Source organism: Larimichthys crocea, chromosome I, assembly GCF_000972845.2.
Source record: "Larimichthys crocea isolate SSNF chromosome I, L_crocea_2.0, whole genome shotgun sequence".
Lineage (NCBI taxonomy): Eukaryota > Metazoa > Chordata > Actinopteri > Sciaenidae > Larimichthys > Larimichthys crocea.
The window spans coordinates 5,230,082-5,253,157 of NC_040011.1; the positions used below are offsets into that span (position 1 = coordinate 5,230,082).

At 38.6% G+C, this 23,076-nt stretch overlaps 1 protein-coding gene and 1 long non-coding RNA gene across 9 annotated transcripts; one reads left to right on the forward strand and one right to left on the reverse strand.

Annotated features, from left to right (window-relative positions):
- Positions 1-2,664: 2,664 nt before the first annotated feature.
- Positions 2,665-22,085, forward strand: LOC104930428 (protein FAM171B-like). Of its 7 annotated transcripts, none has more exons than XM_027283187.1 (17): positions 2,665-2,969; positions 7,800-8,033; positions 9,074-9,166; positions 9,324-9,479; positions 9,920-10,090; positions 12,008-12,124; positions 12,551-12,674; positions 13,734-16,589; positions 16,702-16,895; positions 17,537-17,624; positions 17,890-18,015; positions 18,159-18,289; positions 18,479-20,015; positions 20,578-20,638; positions 21,422-21,550; positions 21,683-21,838; positions 21,979-22,077. In XM_027283187.1, exons 1-8 carry the CDS (start codon positions 2,792-2,794, stop codon positions 14,671-14,673), a joined length of 2,013 nt encoding a protein of 670 aa, XP_027138988.1. In that variant the 5' UTR covers positions 2,665-2,791; the 3' UTR covers positions 14,674-16,589; positions 16,702-16,895; positions 17,537-17,624; positions 17,890-18,015; positions 18,159-18,289; positions 18,479-20,015; positions 20,578-20,638; positions 21,422-21,550; positions 21,683-21,838; positions 21,979-22,077. The 7 variants fall into 7 exon arrangements, 6 of the variants coding, with proteins under 6 accessions (XP_027138988.1, XP_027138974.1, XP_027138982.1 ...); XM_027283173.1 differs by having other exon boundaries at positions 17,537-17,582; XM_027283181.1 differs by lacking the exon at positions 16,702-16,895.
- On the reverse strand, positions 9,951-12,554 carry LOC113746646 (uncharacterized). 2 transcript variants are annotated; one of them, XR_003463015.1, is made up of 4 exons: positions 12,235-12,554; positions 11,999-12,137; positions 10,218-10,272; positions 9,951-10,087 (listed from the first exon to the last, which is right to left on the reverse strand). It is a non-coding gene; the product is annotated as an uncharacterized LOC113746646 (long non-coding RNA). The 2 variants fall into 2 exon arrangements; XR_003463014.1 differs by having other exon boundaries at positions 9,969-10,087; positions 10,214-10,272.
- Positions 22,086-23,076: the final 991 nt, after the last annotated feature.

Genomic DNA, 23,076 nt, shown 5'->3' on the forward strand with positions numbered 1-23,076 from the left:
ATTTAGAAAAGATGTCCATATATAAGATTCCCAAAAAGATAAAAAAATAAAACACATTCCCACACAGTGGAACAGAATAATCTCTTTGCTTTATTAACAGGAGCTAATAGATAACATTGTGGCAGTGTTGAAAAACAAAGAGAAAGTCTATCTGTGCTTCGATAAGATTAATAGAAAAAAAAAGCACCCGGGGATGGAGCTGAGATCTGAGGGAGAGAGTTCCAGGGTGAAAACAAGCAAATTTTCAAAATAGGCCCTGTGGATGCAGCTATTTATGTGAAGAAATGAACCATTGCTGTATCTAATTTATGGCAAATTGATCCTGGAGACTCAGGCTGTCATCCATCCTTTTGCCTGAGTGTTTAGACTCCGATTTATACGTTGTCAGAGGGGAGTAGAGCTGGGAGGACAAATGTGTCAGCTCACTGGCTCTCTGTGGGCCCTGTCACAGAAGAACTATGATGGTAAAGAAGCCAGCTGAGGAAGGATTCGCTCACGTTTTGGTGTCAGGAACGTCCGCAGGTGGAAATCACTGAGCAAGCCAGCCTTTAGGTGCTATTTTTGAAGGATATAAAGTGAAAGGGGGCATGACTCCCTGTCCAGAAAACATGAAAAACCACTAGAGTAGCTATTTATATGGCCAACTAGAGCAGAATGTTGCTAGTAATTGCTATCAAATGTTTTAAATATCAGATCATTAGTGGTCAACTAATTTGTGAGTTTCTGGATGTAGGTAGAAATAAGTTAAGATAAAGAGTTTAAAGAACTGGTAGTAGCCTATTACCCCACTAACACTGGACTGCCAGAATGCAAGGTTACTGATGTCTCCTGTAGTCTAAAAGTATCTATGAAGCTCCTCTCCTGTGGAATCAGCTCCCAGTTAGGGTTCTGGAGGCAGACACCCTCTCCACATTTAAGAGTAAGTAAGCTTAAGACGATCCTTTTGGATAATTGCTCACCGAGCAGACCTAGGTTTTTCCTCGTCACTGTCACACACTCATGGTGGGAATTGTTGGGTCTCTGCAAATAATACTATTTAGAGTACGATATAGACCTGCTCCTAGGAAAGATGTCACAAGATAACTTTGAAATTGAATTGAATTGACTAAGACATACTTTGTCTTGGGCTTCAAGCTGCTGCATCACACAACACACTTGCCAACAATCTAATACTTCACATGTACAGTAATACTTACTTAAACTATGATAAAAGACAGTAGTTTGAACAATAAAACAATAGTTTGAACAATAAAACAAATAAATAAAGAGATTGTCAGGAACAGTATGGTGCCGCAGTGGTCTGCTCATATCAAGAAGGGTCCAGGTTTGAACCACAGCTGAGACCTTGAAGTCTGCATGTTCTGCCTGTGTCTCTGCAGGTTCTCTCCAGGTACTCTGGTTTCTTCCCACAGTCCAAAGACATGCGGTTTAATTGGTGAAATTGCCTGTAGGTGTGATTGTGAGCGTGAGTGTTGTTTGTCTCCATGTGTCAGCCCTGTGTTGAACTGGTGATTTTTCTGTACCTCGCCTCTAGCCCAGTGCCAGCTTGGATCGTGTCCAGCCCCCGCTACCCTGATGGGGCTAGGCAGTTATCAGAATAGATATGAAAAATTGATAGATGTATTGCAGTGTCATAGTCCCTAAATGAAAACAAATTCTACTATGTGTTACTAATTATTTTAATTGAGGAGGGAATACATTTTTGTTTAACCAGCAGTTTGGCATACTGGACCATCGGCCTGAAGGCAGGATTTACTTGCAATCCCACTGATCAGAATTGTTCAGACTCTTTACATACAGGCTGAAGATAATGATAATGATTCAACAGTGGTTGAAGAATAGTGTTTATTTTCAGACCTTTTCTAGGTGCTGATGATCACATTAAGACAAAACAAAACAAAAATCAGCAAAGACAATGCAACCAGGTAGGATGACCAATCTTATAGAGTTCACCCAATAACAAAAGAAGATGACAACAGACAAATGTGCAGCTCCACTTACACTTCTCCTGTTTTCCAGTCATTTTTCACACCACAAGCAAAAAAAAAAAAGTCCTGACTGAGAAAATTCATTTTCCTTTCGATGTTCAGTAGCTTTTGGCTAGTAGCTTTGTACCTGCATGCTGCTTTGAAGACTGCAGTGTGGACAGATTCTGAGTCAGTGATTAAAACGTTACAGGGGATAATACAAGAGGCAGATTTAATATTTAATATTTAATTGATGCATTTATTAGACCTGGAAACTCACACAAATGTAAATGTATAGATACATACTAAATGAAGACACCTATATAAATTCTACTAAAACTGGCAATACCATTATTAGTGTAAATAATGCAAGTTTGCATCAATATGTTCTGTTACATGAATAGATTAATGAGATGGATTATTAATAATGAATGGCTTTTAATGACTAATTTTAAGTTTGATTCTGTTGTATTATCGCCATCTAGTGGCAGTAATTACTTGGTGCAAGTACTTCAATGCAATTTTTATGCACTTTACCTAAATATTTTAATTTCATGAATTGTATATCTATCTATCTATCTATCTATCTATCTATCTATCTATCTATCTATCTATCTATCTATCTATCTATCTATCTATCTGTGGGCTTCACGGGGCAGATTAAAGGGGAGGAGTTTTCCTGCGCAGTTTGGCTGACGTGAGATCAGTTTAGGATGGCAGTGCAGTGGGCATCTTTGCTCGAATTCAATTTCTAGATGAAAACTGGACTTGAGACGACTTAAAAAGAAAAAGTGACTTTGTTGTTGTTGTTGTTGTTGGAAGTCATGCGCCTGTTCACGTGTCTGCTGTCTGCGCTGATTTTATGCAAGAATGGGAAAACGACTGGAGAGTTCACTCCGACTGGACCCTCTCTGCATATCAATGACGGAAACTTTTCAAACCGGGATCACATGAAACAAGAGCCTTTTCAGTACCAACAACAAGTGCTCGATCCCTTGTCAGGTTTGTTTCAGGTTTCATTTAAACTTTAGTAAAACTTCAAACTTTTTACTGCTGTGTGCTTTGAAATATTGGATTAAAATGAGAAATGAGAATAAATGACACCATAGCTGGAGAATGAAGATTAATGTTGGTGTTTTAACATTTGCCTACTCTATCAACCAGAGGTCTCTTTCTTGCAGATTAAAGATGTCCTCGTTTAGCCGACCTAGACCATCTGTATAAGGATTTGCTTGCAAATCTACTGCCCTGTTGATGAGTAATAAGTGTTGTGGGGGCTCCTCTTTAATAACGGTTTCTCCATCTGTCCCTTTTTACTGCATCACCCCCAACAATGTAGCTATTGATCAATTATTTGCAATATTACAATAATGTATGACTTTGGGGTTAGGTCAAATTCTTATAGATGCAAAAAAAACTTCTTGTTTATTAAAATGTGTTAAAAACGTCTGGATGCTCAGAAGGCCCTTAATATGACTCTTATTCAAATCATGGCTTCACATTACAGCAGACCCATTCTTCTTTTTCAAGGTCTTCAGTTAGTGTCTTGCAACTACTTTAATTTTAAAAGTGAAATTATGGTCTCCCTCTCCTCTCTGTTTATAACAGAGCAGCATGCAGGCAAGCTGAAAGAGGGATTTGTGGCCATGTTCGCTCATTAGATTCTTCATGACTAATTCATGCTGCTGTAGGAGTATATTACCATCCGTCATCTCATGATGACAAGTCTGTGTTGTTGACTGAAACGCTTGAAAATGTACCCTGAGCATGGTGTTTGTCTCGAGCACACATGCTGGCATGTGTAATGTCCTGCCAACCCCTCTCCTTCTTAGCCTTCCTGTCCCTTCAGAGTAAACTGTCAGGGAGAAAAAGAAAAAAAAAGAAAACTTTGAAATACAAATGCCTCCTCTCTCGAACCAGATGGTCAGCTCCAACGCTGGGATTAACATCTTCATTGTTCTCCCTTTATAATGGGCAAAGCAAGAGACTTAAAGTTTGAATCATTTGGCCCATGGGAGGATTGTAATTAGAAGACAACAGGAAGAGTGGTTGTAACCCAGATCTAGTCTAAACATATTTTATCTCACTGCAGTTTGATATTGCTGACTTGCTCAATGATATGACCCACATATCAAAGGGTGCGCTTGTGCTTTGCTTCCATCGTTGGAATGTATGGCCTAATTCCAAACAAGCATGTTTGCAAGGAGGGTGGTGTTTCACCAGAGATAAATCCCTGTTGGACCATCTGTTTGTGCTGCCTGATGGTCTCATAAAAATGACCAGTCAACATGTTTGTGCTCCTCCCTGTGGATCTTTTTTTTTTTGACAATATGGTGAAATGATAATAATGTAATGCTGTTCACATGTCAGCAAAAAGTACACGTCAAAGCTTTTCAGCCACAAACATGGTGTTTTTTTTTCAATTATTATAATTTGTCATTCTAATATTTACTGTCATTATTTCATTGACACGTAGCTTTTAAAGTGACACTGTGTAGAAAGTGGTATTTTTGTGAATTAGTCCCTCCAGTTTCAGAGTGCCACTGTTGTAAATATAGACAGGTGTACATGTGTATGTTATGATTATATTTTTTATGATCAAAAATGAGTGAGTCTACAACTTTGCTATCAGGCAAACATCGGTCAAGTGCAACAACACAAGACATAGCAGCCAACTAATATTACTTACTAGTCTAACAGCAAGAAGCATAGCTCGGTGTCTGTCTTTCAGCCTTTTATTTCACGAAACTCCTGGCAATGACTAAAAGTCAGTCCCAGATTTACTCTTGTCTGGTGGCTTCTTGCTCGGTCACTCTCTCCTTTTCCCTTCTTAGCTTCCTCCATTAATGTCTCCTTTGGTCTATCTGCCTCTGTCATTATGTCCATAGAAGCTGCTAAGCCTGGTTACATTGCCCGCAAGCTCAGCTCTTGTTCTGGCATGATGCCTGCTCAGCTCCCCATCAGCATTCCCCTGCTCGCCGGGGTTGAAACCTCTTCTTCCCGGTGGTCTAAAAACACCTGTGGTACAAACACTAACACTACCCCTGTACTGAGCCCACAGTCCAGGCAGCCGAGATAACATTAGATAACAGCTGCTATAGTTTGCATCATCAGGAAACTGATGTGGAGCAGCCAGAGGACATCAGTGAGAAAGCTGAAAACATTTTCTCCATGAAATATGATCCAGTTTCACAGTGCAAGAACGGACATATGGGAGTGACAGTGTAGCAACCTTTCACTTATGGTAGAAAAGTTACAAAATGTTGCTTTAAATGTAACCTTTCATTGGTGGAAATTGTATAAATAGAAATGTATTTGAAAATATTCACATGTTGATAAAGAAAGTGTGCTTCATTTTATTGGAATTTCAGTCTTTTTATTGGACACCAGGGCCATCATATACCCGATAATATCAGTATTCAAGCCACATCACACGCACAAACAACATGGGATCTATTTTTCATCTGACTCAGTGGCCTCAGACAGCCTGTTTCAATCCACTTTATAAACCTCTTTGTGGTGTGGTTCACTTCACCAAATGGGGAGATTATCGTAATCTGGCACTAAACGCCTCCACTTCAGGTCTAGCATGACCCCCTTCTGTTCTGTTTGGCCACTATGACAGAACACACATAAAAAAGGAGGCGGCCTTTCCAAAACAAGCTTCCTCTTGTCTGTCTGCGCTGGTGTATGTATCCCAGTGGGTTGACACTAACACTGCCAAGTGTAGATGTTTGTCTCAAATTGTGGCTTGAAATGCAGGAACTCCTGGCAGCTCCGGGCATGTGTGCTTCTGATCAAATGGAATTGTTAGGGGCAATGATATGGGATGATCTGGTTTTCTATTTTGGCACTTGCTGAAATGTTGTAGCATAAGGCATGGCTTCATGAGTTTTCAGTCGAGATTTGGCAGATTTCTTAGCAGCAGGATTATGAGCAATCAGACCAGCAGCATTATCAACTGCCACTGTCAGTGTCCAATTGTCACCATTAAAGAAAGATATCTATGACATTATGTTACTTAGTATTGCTACTACAGCGATATTGCAGTATTCAGTTAGCAATAAAATGTGCAGTATGGAGCTTTTTTTATAGCCTTCTAGCACAAAATGACCATTCGATACTGTAACTGGAGAGTTGTTGATGAGTCCGCTGCTGAGATTCATAACTCCCAAGACTCACTTTCCGGTCCAGTCTGCAACAGCACAGTTCAGTTGGAAATATTAATAACAGGGCAGTAGGTGAAGGAGGATACCTTGGCCCTGGCCAATTCTAGCAGAGTTTTGAAGCTGCACATAGTACTGGTACTGAGCAGCTTTTTTGAAGCATTGTTCAGTGGCTTCATCAGTAGTAGATTTTTCCAGCTAGTCTGTGAAAGTCATAAATGTATTGCTGTTGTGATGTGTCTGGCCACCCGGACAAATCTCACAAAAAAAAGTCTCCACCAACTCCTGATCAAAATATCTGCTTCATTAGCAACTAAATGTTTCTCTATGTTTTCCAGCTACTTGCTAACTTCCTTTACTGTTGGGCAGATGGCATACAGTTTGTTTAGCATAGCTTGCCTCCTGTGACTACAACAGGCTTGGTGAGAGCAGAGAGTTAGACTGAATCAAAGGGTAAAGTTAGAGTTAAAAGTTAGCTAGAGTCTAAAATGCTTTGTTGAACTGAGGGGAAATTATAGACTGTGTAAAACATAGATGTGGCAGCGTAGCGTGAAACTTGAGTGCTCAAACAAGTCACCTGTAACGGCACCCACCTGTCAATTAAAGCAGCCACGCTCCTAATCATGCATAACTTTAAGTCGTAAGTCATTTAAGTAATATAATTTGAATGGGTGAGTTATATAAAAATTCAGCCTCCGTATAGTTGTCATGAACAGGGAAATTGACTACAGAGACCAAAACCATTTTTTGTACCAGGCTGTAAACATGTTTATTTCTGCTGTGAAGTTAAACATTTATATGGGGGCTTATCATTCTGTAGCCAGCCTTAGCCATCCTTTTTACATTCCACATTGTCATTTGATCCATTGTGAATATCAACATATTGATTTAATGCTTTGTGTGTGTGTATGTGTGTGTCCCTCAGCCATTGATCCTTGGTGGGGTACTGTATGCTTATCTGCATGAAGACCATTTATTCATATGGGAGGCTAGTGATGTGTTAGCATTCCTACAGTGTTATGCAACCCTGTACCTCCCAGAAAAAAAATAAATAAATTCTCATGAACTTAATATTGGGTGTTGGTGCATCGTGTAAAAGTGGTTAATGGGACTGGTGGTTATTGTGTCACATTATCAGTAGGGCCTGAACCATGTAATAATTAGGGTCCCTCATGAAAATCACATTATTGGAAATATGTACTGTGCATAGCTGTCTTCATGCTGATGTAGCATAATGTTGTCCTGAAAGCATGTTTTGCTGAACTAATTGGCTAGTTTTACCATTTGTATGTGTGTCTACCTCTTCTGGGATTAATTGATTGATAACCTCAAGGGATTCTACAAATTACTTTGTTTTGTTATCAATAAGGTCCCGTCTAGGTTAATTGGAAATGCAGCTCCTACTCCATTCTGTTAAAGCATATGGTCACTTTGCATAAAAGGGGTGGACAAAATAAGAAGAACACCTTTCAATATCTAATAATGCAGTCCAGTTTATAAGTGGAGCTCATGTTAAATCACAGAGGTGTAGAGAGATTTGTGTGTGAACCTTCACTTGTATGAACTTTAATGCCTAACTGCAAACTGTTGCTTTGTTTCTCTAAAAGCCGTTCTGTTGCACTGACCATCTTTGTCTAAACCCAACCTTTATGTTTTTTTTCTCCAGGCTCTGCCTTTAACCTAAAGGTCCAGGTCAATGATGTGCTGCATCGTAAGCAACTCAGCAAGGCAGAGGTGGAAGTCTATATCAACTACACCAGGACTAATACAGCTCTTACTGGGGAGGATGGCAGTGTTTTGCTTCATGTACCATACCAAACTGGGACACCTATCACAATTGTGGCCGGCAAGGATGGCTACATTTACACACTGCTGCCGTGTAAAACCAACACAATGCCAAGTAAGATATTTAATGTTTGTTTGTGCTTAATGTGGACATTGTTTAGCTGAATCACCCTAGATAACGCTTTAACAAATGTATAAAAATAAGAAAGGCAGTATCAGTTTATCATTGGCTCTCATGATCCTGGAAATGTCAGGGAGTATGTTTAGGCTGTTCTTGGAGCTTCCGTATGGCTGAAAGTTTTCCACTAAGTGACAGGAGCACTTCATTGTGACAGCTCCATTCTCTTTTTGTCAGCTCAGGAAATCTGTTGCTCCATGGCCTGCCACCATCTGCCTGCTGAGGTTTAACACAACCGACTGCATTATTCATCATTATATAACTACAATTTCTGTATTTTTGTACTTTTACTTGTATTCTTATTAGCTGTACTTTTACATTCCGATTACTTACAATGTACAATATTATTCTTACCATGGTCACTTTAACTGCAATATTATTTATATCATGGTCAGTTTACGTTGCAATATTTTTATATCATGGTTACTTTATCTTACAATATTATTTATATCATGCCACTTTTACCTTCAGTACTAATCTATTTGTATGACACACAGACTGTATGCATGTCTGTCAGCAGATCTCCACATTCACAGTTGTTTTTTTCAGGACACTTTAGATGATAAAATAAGTAAAATTACTTTTTACTTCATATACTTTTTTAAACCTTCTGGTTGTAATTGACCAAATGTTGCTCCTCTGCACTCTATTTGACACCTAATTAGACACAAAACTATTTGGGATCATTTTATAACCCACATCTGAAATGTGTGTCTACCATCTACAGTGCTATTACATTCCTACTGACACCAAACAGCAGAATTTTAAACTTATTTTGTAGACAAAACTTAGATGAGCCCTCGCCAGAAAAGCAAATTCCCTTTTTCCTGGATCTGTCTAAGGTTAATTATGCGACTTGATAGGATGGATGACAGAATATAATACTGCCACACTGCCATCTGGTGGAAAAAACTATTTATTTTGAAATGAAGTGCTAATTTTGCATCTTTTCTCTTCCTCTCTTATCATTACTGTAGTATTTTCATCTGTGACCATGTCGCTACTTGGTCTGAATCAGGGGAACATCTGGCTCTTTGAAGATTCTGTCCTGATCACTGGTAAAACATCTGGTACTGTATATATCGTTAAAGTCACACTTATTTTCTCCTTCCTTGCATGTGCTCTTTGTCTCTCTTTGCTTGTCAGTACAAGCGTTGCACTGAAGGGAAAACATATTTTAGGAACATATTTTCAGCTCTTACTTAACATTTTTTCTCTTGTCTGTAGATGCTTCGTCACAGCCCATTGTCCAATTTCCCAAGAGCCTCCTGAATCTGACAGATGGGGGTAATGTGACCTCTGTTAAAGCCTACCTGACCATTCCAAAACTGCCATCAGAAGAGAGTTTTCTGGACACCTTGGGCATTGTGAGCACTAAATCAGGTAGATCTGTGTGTTGCAGTCATATCACTCTGACTCTGTTAATAATTTGTAAGTAATTAGTCCCCCCCTACCAACCCCCCCCCCCCCCCCCCCCCCCCCAAAAAAAATGTAAACAAAACACAATAAATCATGTTCCTCACTCTATCTGCATTTGTAGATTTAGGATGTGTGTAAGATTTGATTCTTTTCCTATGGTGCCATCTAGTGGAGATAAATGCTACCTGATACAGATAAATGGACTTAAAGAAGCACAAAGGCTGCACTCGTTTTCACTGTGACCATTTTGTTTTTGTTTTTTTTACAAACTGTAATAAACAGATTCAAACTGTAACAACATAAAAATGGGACCATTCAGCTATTTATGAACATTTAATTCAAGACAATTTCTTCTAATAAAAGAACTGAATTAGTCACATCCACATAATTCTGTCTTTTTCAAGGATATGTCAGTGTGGAGTTGAGTCCAGTGGCGGCTGTCAGTGTGCAGCTTTTCTCCGGAGATGTAGAGTTACATTTGAGTGGACCCATACAAATCAACCTCAGCATTCCTGACAGCTGCGGACTTCAAACTTCAAATGTTGTTCCAGCTTGGTTTTTTAACCGGACCACTGGTGAGTAGAATTCACAATTGACGTGAATACACTATCTTTTATGGATGCCTGGCTTCTCTGGCTCAAGTCCACAGTTCAATAAGCAATATTCCTAAAAAATGATATCATCAGAGACTTACATACCTACCTGTCCTCCGTGTGTGTATGTGTGTACGGCAGGACAACCAAAGTACAGTACAGTACTGCAAAATAAAGGAGAGTATGATTAGCCAACAGGCATAAGGTGTGACAATCTGCCACTGCTGTCATAAGCTATCGTCACCCCTCTAACTCCCCTACAGTTGGACACCAATGAAGCCCACCTCCACAGTGTGACATCTATAAAAGGCCTGAGTTGATCATTGCGAATGGTGTCATAGGCTAAATCTCTTGGTGAACAATAGCCAACACAAGATGCAAGCCAGTCAAGAAGTCTAGAAAGTTAGTTAAACACAATTTATTGAATTCACAAAGAAAGGATGTGCAGGTGAATGGGAGATCCAGTGATGGGGTGTCTTAACAAACAACAAGACTAGTGTGAGAGTTGGCCATAGTGGAGTTACCACAAGGGAGACCAAACAATCTAGGAGGTAGAGCTGGTTCAGGTCAAATAGTCTATTAGTCTTAGAAAGGTTCCTACAGTAAATGACCCAGAAGTATTTACGTAACTGCCATGATAAGAGCTGTTCGAATTCTCTAATTGTTAGGAAAGAAGCTTTAATGCTTCCTTTATTATCTCTGGCACTTTATTGACTTTTATTGCACACATATGAGACTAAAACTTAGCAAGAAAATTGGAGTGCTTTGGCCCAAGTCTTAAAAGGCTGCTAGAAGGTCTAGAAACCACCAGATGTCACTGTTCACTGCATTTGCAGAGATAAAAGAACGCTCCAAAGCAGCTTCACCAACATCACTATCTTTCAGTCAAATGCTGTATACAGCCATCAGCATATATTAATATGAATACAATCCATTTTTTAAAAGGCTGTGACTCGACTTGACATCTGCAGGGAGAGTTTAACCTCAAAATGAGCTCACATCTTATTAGTGTCATGAACTTGTCTCAGTTAGATGTCTCTAAAGTTACGTTCTGGCATAAGATCTGTTCAGACTAGATAAGAAGATTAATGGACTTATGACTAAAAACTCATTGCCCAGAGGATCAGCTATGTAAGTGTAAGTCTCTTGCAATTAGACAAAAATACAGCAATGGTTTGTAACATGCTACTCAGATGTCTACAATTCATACATACTTACATAAGATGGGAAAAGCCTGATGAAATTTGACATATACCTTTTTTTTTGTATGTATGTGTCATTTCTTAGGCTCGCCATTTTTCTAATGATTTAACCAAAACACAGTGTCCAGAATGAGTTAAATGAAATTGTGTCTGACAACAAAAAGTCCCAACAAAGATATGAGAAATTATAAAATTCACTTTACCTAAATGGCATTGGTGTAACAGAAAAGGTGGTTTAAAGGTTAGTAATATTTATTTTTTGACTATGTTGTAATATTTATTAATTCAAACTAAATATTTTTTAACCCAAACTGAGTGTAATGTTTTTTTTTGTTTTGTTTTTTTATTTCAGAGTAATAATTTATATAAAACCTATATATATAAGTACATTTGGGGCCACCAAAACAGAGATAATACAAATGGGGCCTCATGACTCAGTTACAATTGTAACAATTTATTTAAATTTGTCACAGTTGCGACTGAGTCTTTGTGGTTCTCAAAACCAGGATTTAGGTCAACAAAACTGTGATAAGATACAAAAGTAATAAACTTTGATAATGAAGATAGATGAGGCTAATTTTATAATACAGTCATAATTTCAGAACCTTTTTTAACCTAGAGTGTCTTTAGTGGTTGTGGGAAATTCAAGACAATTTAATGCAAACAAATGTTGATGTGTTTGTTTTACCTCCTGTAGGTGGATGGATGAGAAAAGGACTAGGGACGGTGGTATCGATAGAGGGAAAACTTGTGTGGACATTCACGGCTCCTCATCTTGGTTACTGGATAGCAGCACCTCTTTCATCCCCCAGAGTTAAGTGCCCACCCTGAAGATGTTAAAATACTGTAAATAAAATGCTACGCTGCTTAAATGTTAAATTAATAAATGACAAACAGTGATTTTGATGGTTGCTGTTAACCTACTGTATATTATAATTGAGCCAATTGAATTTTTCTAACCTTGCAAGCTGTTGGGAGAAGATGTAAAAAGACGTTAAGGAAAAATAATTTCAAAATAAGTTGAATAATTTATTGAGTGGTCTGGAACTGAATTTAGTCAGTAGAAAAATACAAAAGATATAATAATAATAATAATAATAATAATAATAATAATAATAATAAAAATAAAAGTAAAGCTTTTAGATACAAAATGCACCTTGTTCATTTTCATCTGCAATGATTTTTATTGCATATGCATTATATTTAATCCAAACATCTTCTTCTCATCTGCATGCTTTAGGTTTCTTTGGAGTTGCCATCTCCACTGACTTCATCTTGCGCCATTCATCTTTCCTGATGGTTATCCTTGGAGGAACGCTTGTTATTGTCATCTGTCTTTTGGTTGGGTTTTTGTTTTATTACAGGTAAGAGAGGCTTTCATCGTTCGTTCGTTGTAGAGAGGAAAATATAATTACTCATTTAAAGATACACTTTCTGGTTTTGTTACAATCTCAGAATGTCTTCCCAGCTCCCTGCGAAGGCGAATCAAGAGTCTCAAAATATATCTTTAACTTTAAGGGGCAACAATATGCTTCATGAGCTGAAACTGAAGATCATGCTCACAGCCATTTTAATTTGAAGCAACAGTGTGTATTAGTATTTTTGTGATTTAGCACCCCTCAGTTTCAGAGTGCAACACCGCTGTTCTAAATGTGAACAGTTATACACGGGTATTTTTCTGCTTGCATTATGACAATTTTGCTAACAGATGAACAGTGCAACGTGTTCCCCCCCACGTCCCAAACATGAAACAGTCTGGGCAGCCCGGCTAACAAACTGAGCTAACATTAGCAGACAGCAGCTATAGTTTACTGTACTGTGGAAACTCTATAGATCACTGAGAGTTGACTTGAGAGGGAAAACATTTTCGCCGTAAAATATGACCAACATTAATGAAATATTTGGTTATAGTGCAAGAACAGGCGTATGGAGCGCAGAGTGGCAATGACAGAGACGCCATTCCCCCAAATATGTCAACATAATTTAAAATCTGTTATTTTATGGTAAAAAGGTTACACAAAGTTGCTTTAAAAGAACACCCCACTAAAACGCTTTTTTAGTATATGCCTCGTAATCTTGACAGGTGACTCCTGCAGCATAATCATGTTCTCCACAGTTGCATAGTTTTTCCAGCACGCGACTCATTACACTACTTGTGTATCTCACAATCCCCTCTTCATACCTTTGAGGCCACCCTAGCTGACTAAAGCCGCCCTCTGGGTGAACTGCAAACTTTTTAGTGACACTTTTTAAGCCTCCAGGGCGGAGTATTTTATCATTTCATTAAAGGTATGTCAGTGTCAGTGCCCTTATTACAAAAGAAAATCAATTATTTGTCCAATTAGGATACAAAAGTATAAAGTGTCATAGCTAATCTGATCAGCATGCAACTGTTTGAGGCAAATGTTCTGTCTTGTTTACAGACGTCCTCTTAGAGACTCTAAAATAAAGAAGATCCCAGTGATGAGAAAGGACCAAACCACCTCTACATGTGATGATGAAGTCTTTGACGTCTGTTCAGGGGACCCCTCTCATCCACAGGATGGACTGAGCCAATCATTCACAGAAAGGGCAGATAATCGGCATAATGCCTCTGTTATTTCTATGAACAATGGCAATATCATAGCCAACCCTAATGCTGTGGCCATTACAATGGAGTGTAACGAACTGGAGCTAAACACTGATGATGATGATCTGACTAATCTGACTAAGCACATTAGAGTTCCAGCTTCTCTGACCGAGAATTTGTTTTTCTACAACCAGCCTGTTGCCATTCTTCACGCTCCAGCATTCTTCCATTTGGAGGAGCAGCCAGAGGAGCCCCAATGGAGCAAGTCGGCCACACTTCCTCGTGCAGGGGCTTCAAACAGTGCTGCCACTGAGCCTCTGAGTAAAGACAGCTTCACCCAGACTCTGCCAAAAGGTCCCTCTGCCACCCAGAACCAACCAATAGAAACAGAAGACTCAGAGGTTTTAGAGGGCTCTCAGGCAGCAACCTCCACCAACACATCCAGGGGTCACTTCACCCTGCCAGAGTCAGTATCAGTCCCTGGAACATTGAATAAAATGGGCGGCAGCAGGCACTCAGTGCACGCCCTGGCAGAACTTTCTAAAATCCCCTCACTTCACCCTCCTCGAGCCTGGTTTGTATCACTGGATGGCAAGCCCGCAGCCGAGATCCATTACGCTGTGTCAGAGCAGCATCGGAGACGAAGGCCAGTGGAGAGTCGAGAAACCAGCTTAGACTCAGGAGTGGACATGAGCGAACTAAATCAGACGTCTGTAAGGAGGGCTGTAACACTGGAGCGCAATGTTACTTTTGTCAAAAGCACATCCAGCAGTAAACATGCAACTCCACAGTGAAACCTCTTCCTGCTTCCAGGCCTACAGCTCTTTAAGTTTGTGAATTAACAGCATCAGTTCCATCTTTAACAACACATTTATGTTACCGCTTCATATTTTACATATTAATATTAACGTGTAAAACCAAACTTCTACCGTCAGATTCCACATGGTCTGTGTTGCAACTGTTCAGCATGTGCGTGTACAGCACAAAAGTGTAAACAGTCCAGTGTGTTGACATTTATGCGTACCCCTCCAGCTTTTTATCTCTTATCTGCTTCCTCGACAGGCAGAAACATAAAAATTTTTGCAAAGTGTTTCACACTGATAATGTGTCCAGACAGACCGACCAATCGCAAACGGACAGACCATAATGGCAAACTTAACATGACTGAATGTTTGGTATTATAATAATGTCATTTAAATTTCTATATGTGCACGTTTTTGTGTATGTTGTCATGAAGTGAATCATTTCATTATATTTTAATACAAAAAAACTGACCTTTGTGATGAGCATTTTTAATAGTTTCCAGCACAATATACTATTATTATAGTATTACTATGTTGTATAAATTCTATTGCTACATTATTACAGTCAAAATGCAAGTGACCTCATGACAGTCGGTTCATGTCTTATACATGAAATCAAATTTTATTGTTGTTCTTATTGTCATTAATGTTAATATTGCCTAAGCAAATGATGTTTTCCCTCCCTTTTGTCCAAATTATTGATCATCTGATTTTTCCAGAAACTCTTTAAACAGTGGTTAAAGATATTACTTAAGTACTGGTACTCATTATGCAGAATGGTCCATAGAATCATATACTGCATTATATTTATTGCATATGCATTATGATTGAAAGGAAATGTTAATTGTTTTATTTCAATCAGGAGACACTTTTCAAAGTAGTTAACTTCATTTATTTGACATTTTGGACAATAATAAAGAAGAAATATGTGAGAAGTCTTCGGCAATGCATAAGTTAGTATGAAGAGCTGTTTGAGTGTTTATTACATATCCTTGACATCAAACAGTTATTTCTTGTACTAGTATTGCATTTTGGCATGTCTATAAGAAAGTAGTACTAGTACCTAACTCGTTCTTTACTGGTTGTGTTTCTCAATGCTGGATTTTTTTTTTACCTCAGATAGTCAGGCAGATTTGAGTGTGTCCAGGCTGGTCACATCATTAACAGGAATCACACTTGGCTTATCTGCATCCTGCTGCATGTGGTCTCGTCATGGGTGGGGCTCGTAACAGGATGTTTATTCTTTGCTGGACTGGGTTTAAAAAGCAGAAGAAAAAGAAGAAGAAAAAGGAAAGAGTTTACCCATTTCTTCACGCACAACTACACCACTGATGATATTTGACCAAAATGAACTCAATAAGTGAATAGTTCATCTATTAAAACAGAACTGAGTGCTGTATATATTTTTTTAAACAGAATTAAAACAGGAAAATATAAGAAGTCACCGGGAACACATTGATGACACTGAAAAGTGAAGTGACAGAATAAAGCACCTGAGATACAAGCAGGGACGGACTGGCAAGGTTAGGCTAGGGCGCATGGCGCATCTATGGCGCACGAGAAAAAAGTTGTGGGCTGCTCTGGTCCAAAATGCCAGGGCCGAATTTCTGTCCCAGTCCGCCCATGGATACAAGTAAATCACATGTTGAATCAGTCGGAAGGCGGGGCTGTGTGCTTCAGTGCAAAGTTTAAAATCAATGCTCAGACTAAGAGAGGACTGAGTTATAAACTGTGCTGTATGCTGTGTGCGAATTCACGCCTGAACTGTGGAGCTACTACACGATTGGTTAACAGGATAAGGAGACATAACACGATACAGACTTCACCTTCATAAATAACTGGTTCTTCCTCTTTTCACTCACTTTTAGTTGTTTTTTTTTTTACAGATTGATGTGACAGCAAAAAAGGTAAGCGCGCTGCTTGATGTCGTGCCTGTGTGCTGATGAACATTCAGCTTGCACAAAGAAAAGGTTTAATATATGCGTAATAGGGAGATGAAGTAAACCTCTGTGTCTGCAGGTATCGACCAGTACATGGTGTACCCTGCATGTAGCAGTATGTTGAATCAGTCGTGAGGAAGCTGTGTGCTTCAAGTTCAAAATCAGAAAGGAATGTCACCCATAAACTGAGCTGTACGTGTACTGCAGCGTTACTATGCGCAAGGAGTGCGTGGAGGAATGAGGAAATAGGACGAGATACATCTGTTTTCTTTTGTAAGTGAAAGCAGGTATCTTTAACTTTCTGTTTGATGCAGAACGGAAACTTTATTTTTTCCCTCTCCTCGGATCTATTTGAATTCCTGCAGTTTTTTTGTTTAGTTTTTTTATTTAACTATAGTTTTATAGTTATAGCTCCACACATTACAGCAAAGAAAGGTACATTATGTGCGCCATTTGGTGTTTGTTTATTTGATTAACTGCGCATTCATCATGTCTGTGATGAACGTTTGCGCAAAGAGGAGCTTTCATTTGATAAATTATAGAGTACAATGGAAATTTGTTATTCACAGTTTTCAAGTTAAGAGTCTTTATGAAAGCAGTGGTTGATCATGTAGAGTCGATTATATTGAACTTATTATAAAAAAGGATCAAAAGAAAGCTAAAAAAACACATGCAGCACATATTTTGGACTAGCACTAATTTCTTACATGATGTTATAAAAGATTTATCTTGTGGTAAATGCTTTGAATATGTGATGACTCTTGTATTGCAGGGATTATATAAAACATATCTACAGCTGAATGGTTTGAAGTCAGTTTATCCAGAAGGGAATAAACAAATCCACAGTGTGTCATGTCTCTGTAAAAGCCTTTTCACTGAAGTGCTTTGTGAGATATTTTCTATTCTCATTGCAGATCATGGACCCGAAGTTAAATCAAAAGATTGCTTCAATGCTTTCAGGTGACTGATTATATCTTTAATCAGTGTGGGAATATTTGATCTGTGAGTGATTAGCTGCAGGCACACAAGCAAAACAGTGCATTAGACAAAATGAGAGTGCTTTTGAAAAGAAGTCAAATCGAAGGCAAGCTTGGTCTGTAAAATTCCTGTACACAGCTCTCATCTGTGCTGTATAAACTGTGAGTGAGACCTCAACATGTATTTGGGTTTAATTAAGCCAGAATTGCAAGTTTCTCTTTTTTGACAGGAAAGTTTCTGAAGGACAATGTCACATGAGTTATGATGATTGTCTTCTACTTATCTACAGGGCAGCCGCCTCCATCAGTAGCTGATGGTACCAGTGTTGTTACAAACAGAGTCGTAACAATTAAGAAAGCCAAAAACCTCAACATGAAGATTGAAACAGTGAGTGATCGTGACAACCGTCCATCTGGTGAGCATTCATCTTTTCAAGCGTTCCTTGTAATATGATATCATAAAATGGAATTATAAAATGTTATGCAACATTGTTTTGGTTTGAACATTTTCAAAACAGACTTTTGATGCTCATTTTGAACATGTTTTTTTCTTGTTCAGAAAATAATGTAGGACAGCTGCCCCAAGCACATTACACTGCACGTGATGGAAGTGTAATATGTAATGATGAAATACATGCCGACGAGGTTGACGGTGATCTTGACCTGTCAGTGTGTACGAAAAAGTAATCAGTAAGTGCCGAACATTTTGAACATTTCTTACATGATATCTGACAGAGATTTGTACAGTACAATTGTGTGTGGTGGCAAAAATGAAGAGATATTCTGAAGAGAGGGCAGCTCTGTTGTTCCTCCCTCTGCTGCTTATGACATCCATATGATTGGGACTCTGGTGATCTCTTGTGTTTTGTGTTCTCTCAGGTCTGTCTGGTTCGCACTGATTGAGGAAAAACTAATAGAGAGGGTGCAGGAACTTCACTTCGGCAGCAACAGGAATGATTCCTCTGCAGTTCCTGTCGGTTTTCACAGCTTTATTTCTGTTCAGTTTATATTAGCTTTGGTTAGAATGAAGAAGCCAGATCCTTCATCCCATTGTGGGTCATTCTGGGTGCCTTCCATGCCCTTTTGTGCATTTTGTCTGACCCATCAGCCTTCTGTTATGTTTTGTTGATTTATGATCACAGTTTTTATTAATTAATAAACAAAATGCTTTTTTTCTGCAACCACTTGACTCTTTTGGTTATGTGACCTCTTTTATAACAAGCCTTCTTGAGGGGCCTTAAGACAGTTGCTCACTGTCCATGTGTCCACATGATCAACTTTCTGCTATAGCAACACTAGTTCAGCTAGCATTCAACGCACAGTCCAGCATAAACTAGATGTAAGCGTTTTGGGAATTTGATCAACTACATGCCTGATAGTGGAAGAGTGTTAATGAATGAGCTATTACACGCTGATTTTCAACATAGTTTTGAGCTTATGGTATTAGAGGTTCAGGAGAGATGGCCTGTGTTGTTTTCCATTGTTCTCGTTTATTTAGTAACAGACCTTTTTCACAGCAGCCATTCACTAATTAAGGTTCCGTTACATTTGTTGAAGCAGAATCTTTCCATCAACATGCACCACAGCAGCACGCTGACCCTGTTTGACCTGAATGAACAGAACCTTAATCAGTATCACTGGTAACACCTGCATTTACCCTACTATCTTATATCAAAATGGCTGCTGTGAAAAATAGGTCTATTGTTTTGCGTGGTCGTTGCAGTGTGTGTAGTTGGGAAAGGATGAGTATACTACATAGACTATAAAGAATGAAGATCTGCTCTGAAGTGTGGACAGATAAATTGGCTATACCACTCCACTACCCCCCCTCCATCACACAGCACTACACCACCAGCACTGGAATTTGTTTGTTTGTACAAATTAATAAAACTTGTTTTTTTTTTGTTTGTTTTTTTGGCTGTAACTAAATTATATGTATCTGCGTACAAAAATTCAATACAAATATACCCTAATTGAGATTTTGCGGGGAGTCTTGCCATCCTTATGCAAAATGTATTTAAATACGCAGGGGTGCATGAGGCTGCACAGGAACAGGATGCGCATAGCAGAGTTGGCACCTCTGTGCACATGTTTCCAAGAACCGTACACAGAGTTTCCTGTGAATAAACAGTTTGTGGCGCACCCCTCAGAGTTCAGACTGAGAGGGGAGTGAGCAATGTACACAGTGTACGCTGCCTCTGTAATCTGAACCCGTAGAGCACGATTGGTTAAAACTATGAGGAAAAAGGAAACGATGCATCCCTCCACCTTCTGAAGTAAACTTAGAGTGACAACACAAAGCTCTTTTACTTTCTGTTTACTGTAAAACAGACAACATTAATTTTTCCTCCTCGGATTCCTTCATTTTTTATTTGATTTTTTCTGTTCAACAACAGTTTGACCCGTCACGGCAGAGGTATGTGCGCCTTTTGATGTTTGATAAACAGATGATCTCCAGATGTGGCTCAAGATGAAATGCGCAGTTATTGCGTCTGTGTGCTGATTAACATTCACCGTTTTTTTTTTTATAGATCTCCTCTATATAATTAGATATTTATACATTACGGTAAAAAATGTTTATAGTCATAGAAAAGTTCACTAACAAAATAGAGTGGATAAATTGAAGTTTTAAAGCAGGACGTGATCGCGTAAGAGTGTCGATTATTTCCATCATCATTGGAGTTCAAGAACACAAATGAAATGAAGCTAAAAACACAAGAATCTGTATTTTAGACTCGCAATAACTTGTTATGTGACGGTATGAAATATTTTAAATCTTACATAATCTTACTCCCCAAGAGAAGAACGTTTTTGTGCTTCCCTGACCAGAAGAAGTGGCCTCAGACTTTTATAATTTTGTGTTATTTTGTATATGAAACATAAATGTTCAATTCATGTTCTGAAGTTAATCTACATTAACAACTATTCACAGTATGTCATGGCTTTCTTGTCTCGACTTGCTTTCTCTCTCATTGCAGATCATGTCCTGGCTTGGCTGGCTGCGATCATTGTGGGAGATCATTTCGTCATGGTATGGACGTGAGTAAGATTGCATTTCTAAAAACTTTGGGAATATTTTTTATCTATGAATGAGTTTCTAGAGGTACAGAAGCAACAAAGTGCATCTGACAGGATGAGAGTGTTTTTGAAAATAAGAAACTTTAGCTGTAATTTAGGCCTGCAGCCTGCAAAGTACCGTAATTACTCATGCAGTCTTTGCAGTGTATCAGAACATTGTAACAAGATGTGACGTTATGAAATAAGGGGGTAACGATTTAGGATGTTAGAGAGACTTTAAACTGTATTATTTATATACCAGGTACAGACTCCATGAGTATTCCAAGGTTCAATGTGTCCACAAAACTGAGCAAAAATCTTTCAGGGAAGATTTAGTGATGACTTCTGCTGTTATGATCATTGAGGGCAGACCCAAGTACAATCTCACACTATGAGGTTATGTTCAGTGCAATGCTTAGACAGGAAGTGATAAAGGCTTAGTAGAGGAGAAGCAGGGGGAACTAGAGGTGGTGTGAGCATGGCTGACCCATGGGACCAGTCCTGGTTAGAGCAGGCAGGAAGACTGACTGGGAGGAGATTATCCTGAAGTTATAAAAAGCACAAGAGAAAAACACCATGCAGCATAAAAATCCAGAGCAGATATACTGTCCAATACTTACTCTAGCTCTCATCTGTGCTGTATAAACAGTGAGTGAGACCTCAACATGTATTTGGGTTTAATTAAATCAGAATTGCAAGTTTCTCTTTTTTGACAGGAAAGTTTCTGAAGGACAATGTCACATGAGTTATGATGATTGTCTTCAGAATTTACAGGGCCTCCTCCATCAGAAGTTGATGGCGGTCATGTTTCCAACATAGACCTAAAAATGAAGAAAACAAAAAACATTAATGCGAGGGTTGAAACAGAGAGTGGCTCTAGCAGCTGTCCATCTGGTGAGCATTGATCTTTTATTTTCTATTTCTTGTAGTATGAAATCATAAAATGCAATTGTAAAATAAAATATAGTCAGTAAAGTGTATAGCTGTAGTTATTTCAAAAGTTTTTGTTTTTGTTTTTTCCTGTAGAGAAAGAGAATAATGCTGGACAGGGTTCCCAAGCACGTTACACTGCACGTGGTGGCGGTGTAATACGTAATGACAAAATATGTGTCGACGAGGTCGATGGTGATGTTGACCTGTCAGTGACTATAAAAAAAGTAAAGTAAAAAAAAAAAAAAGTAAGTGAAGGAACATTTTGGACAACTTCTTACTTGAGATCTGTTAAATATTTGTACAATATAATTGTGTGTGTGTTATTCATTGTTATCCCTCCCTCTGCTGGTCATGATATGCATATGATTTTGACTCTGTTTTTCCATCAGGTCTGTCTGGACTGGTCTGAACCCAGATGCTACATCCCAACATGGCTCAATGCTGTTGGCCTATTTCTTTTTGCTGATTAATAAAAAATAAAAAAAAAATTCTGCAACTGCTTGACTCTTTAAGAGGTCCAATATAGGTTATATTGGACCTCTTTTATAACACACACATATCCTCACACAGTTTGATGCACATGGATAGGCTAGTTTAATCCTTAGGACAGATTAGTGTTATACTGAAGAGTGAGATTAGCAGTGGAAAAAGAAATTGATCTCCTCCAGTCCTATCTTTGAAGACATTTTGAGTCTTGTGATGGTAACACTTTGTGTCTATTTACAAACAGAGGTTGAACTCAGGGGATGCATGACGGGCAGTGTAAATTAAATAAGGATGTTTTTGTGATGTGAATTATGTAAAATCATTATAGTCTCAGTGTCAGAATACAGAATATGCTGTGTTTTCTTTTCTTTTTTTCCCTTTAAAGTTCTTATTTTCTTATACTTGAGTTAACGTAGTAATACTACTTAATACAGATAAAAGTCCTGCATACAAAATCTCACATGTACAAAAAAAAGTACAAAGATATTAGCATCGAAAAGTACCAAAGTAGAAGTACTCATTATACTTTGTTCTTTCCAGGTGACCGATTACATCTTTAAACAGTATGGGAATATTTGATCTGATGTATGAGTAAAGCAGGCGCACAAGCAAAACAGTACATTAGACAAGATGAGAGTGCTTTGAAAATAAGTCAAAATGGAGACGATATTGAGGGGGCATAAGTGGGATATAAACTGTTCTTTTAACAGTTTTCAGGGTTAGTCCCTGGATCCCCAACTCCCCCTGTCCAAAATGTTATCTTGTCCTCGAGCAAACAATAGTGAACCCTAATAATAAAAAAAAGTACTTTTGGGCTCAAATGAATGTATTTGGTCAGAAGTGTGTTTACATACACTATCATATTACAAGCAGTTGGACTGATGTGGTTAACTGATGAACTGCTCAAGGGCCTTGAGTCATGGTATCTCTCTTTGTGTTTCATTACTTTCGCACAAAGCTGCTACTGATCCGATAGCATCCAGCAAGTGCTTAGTGGGCTA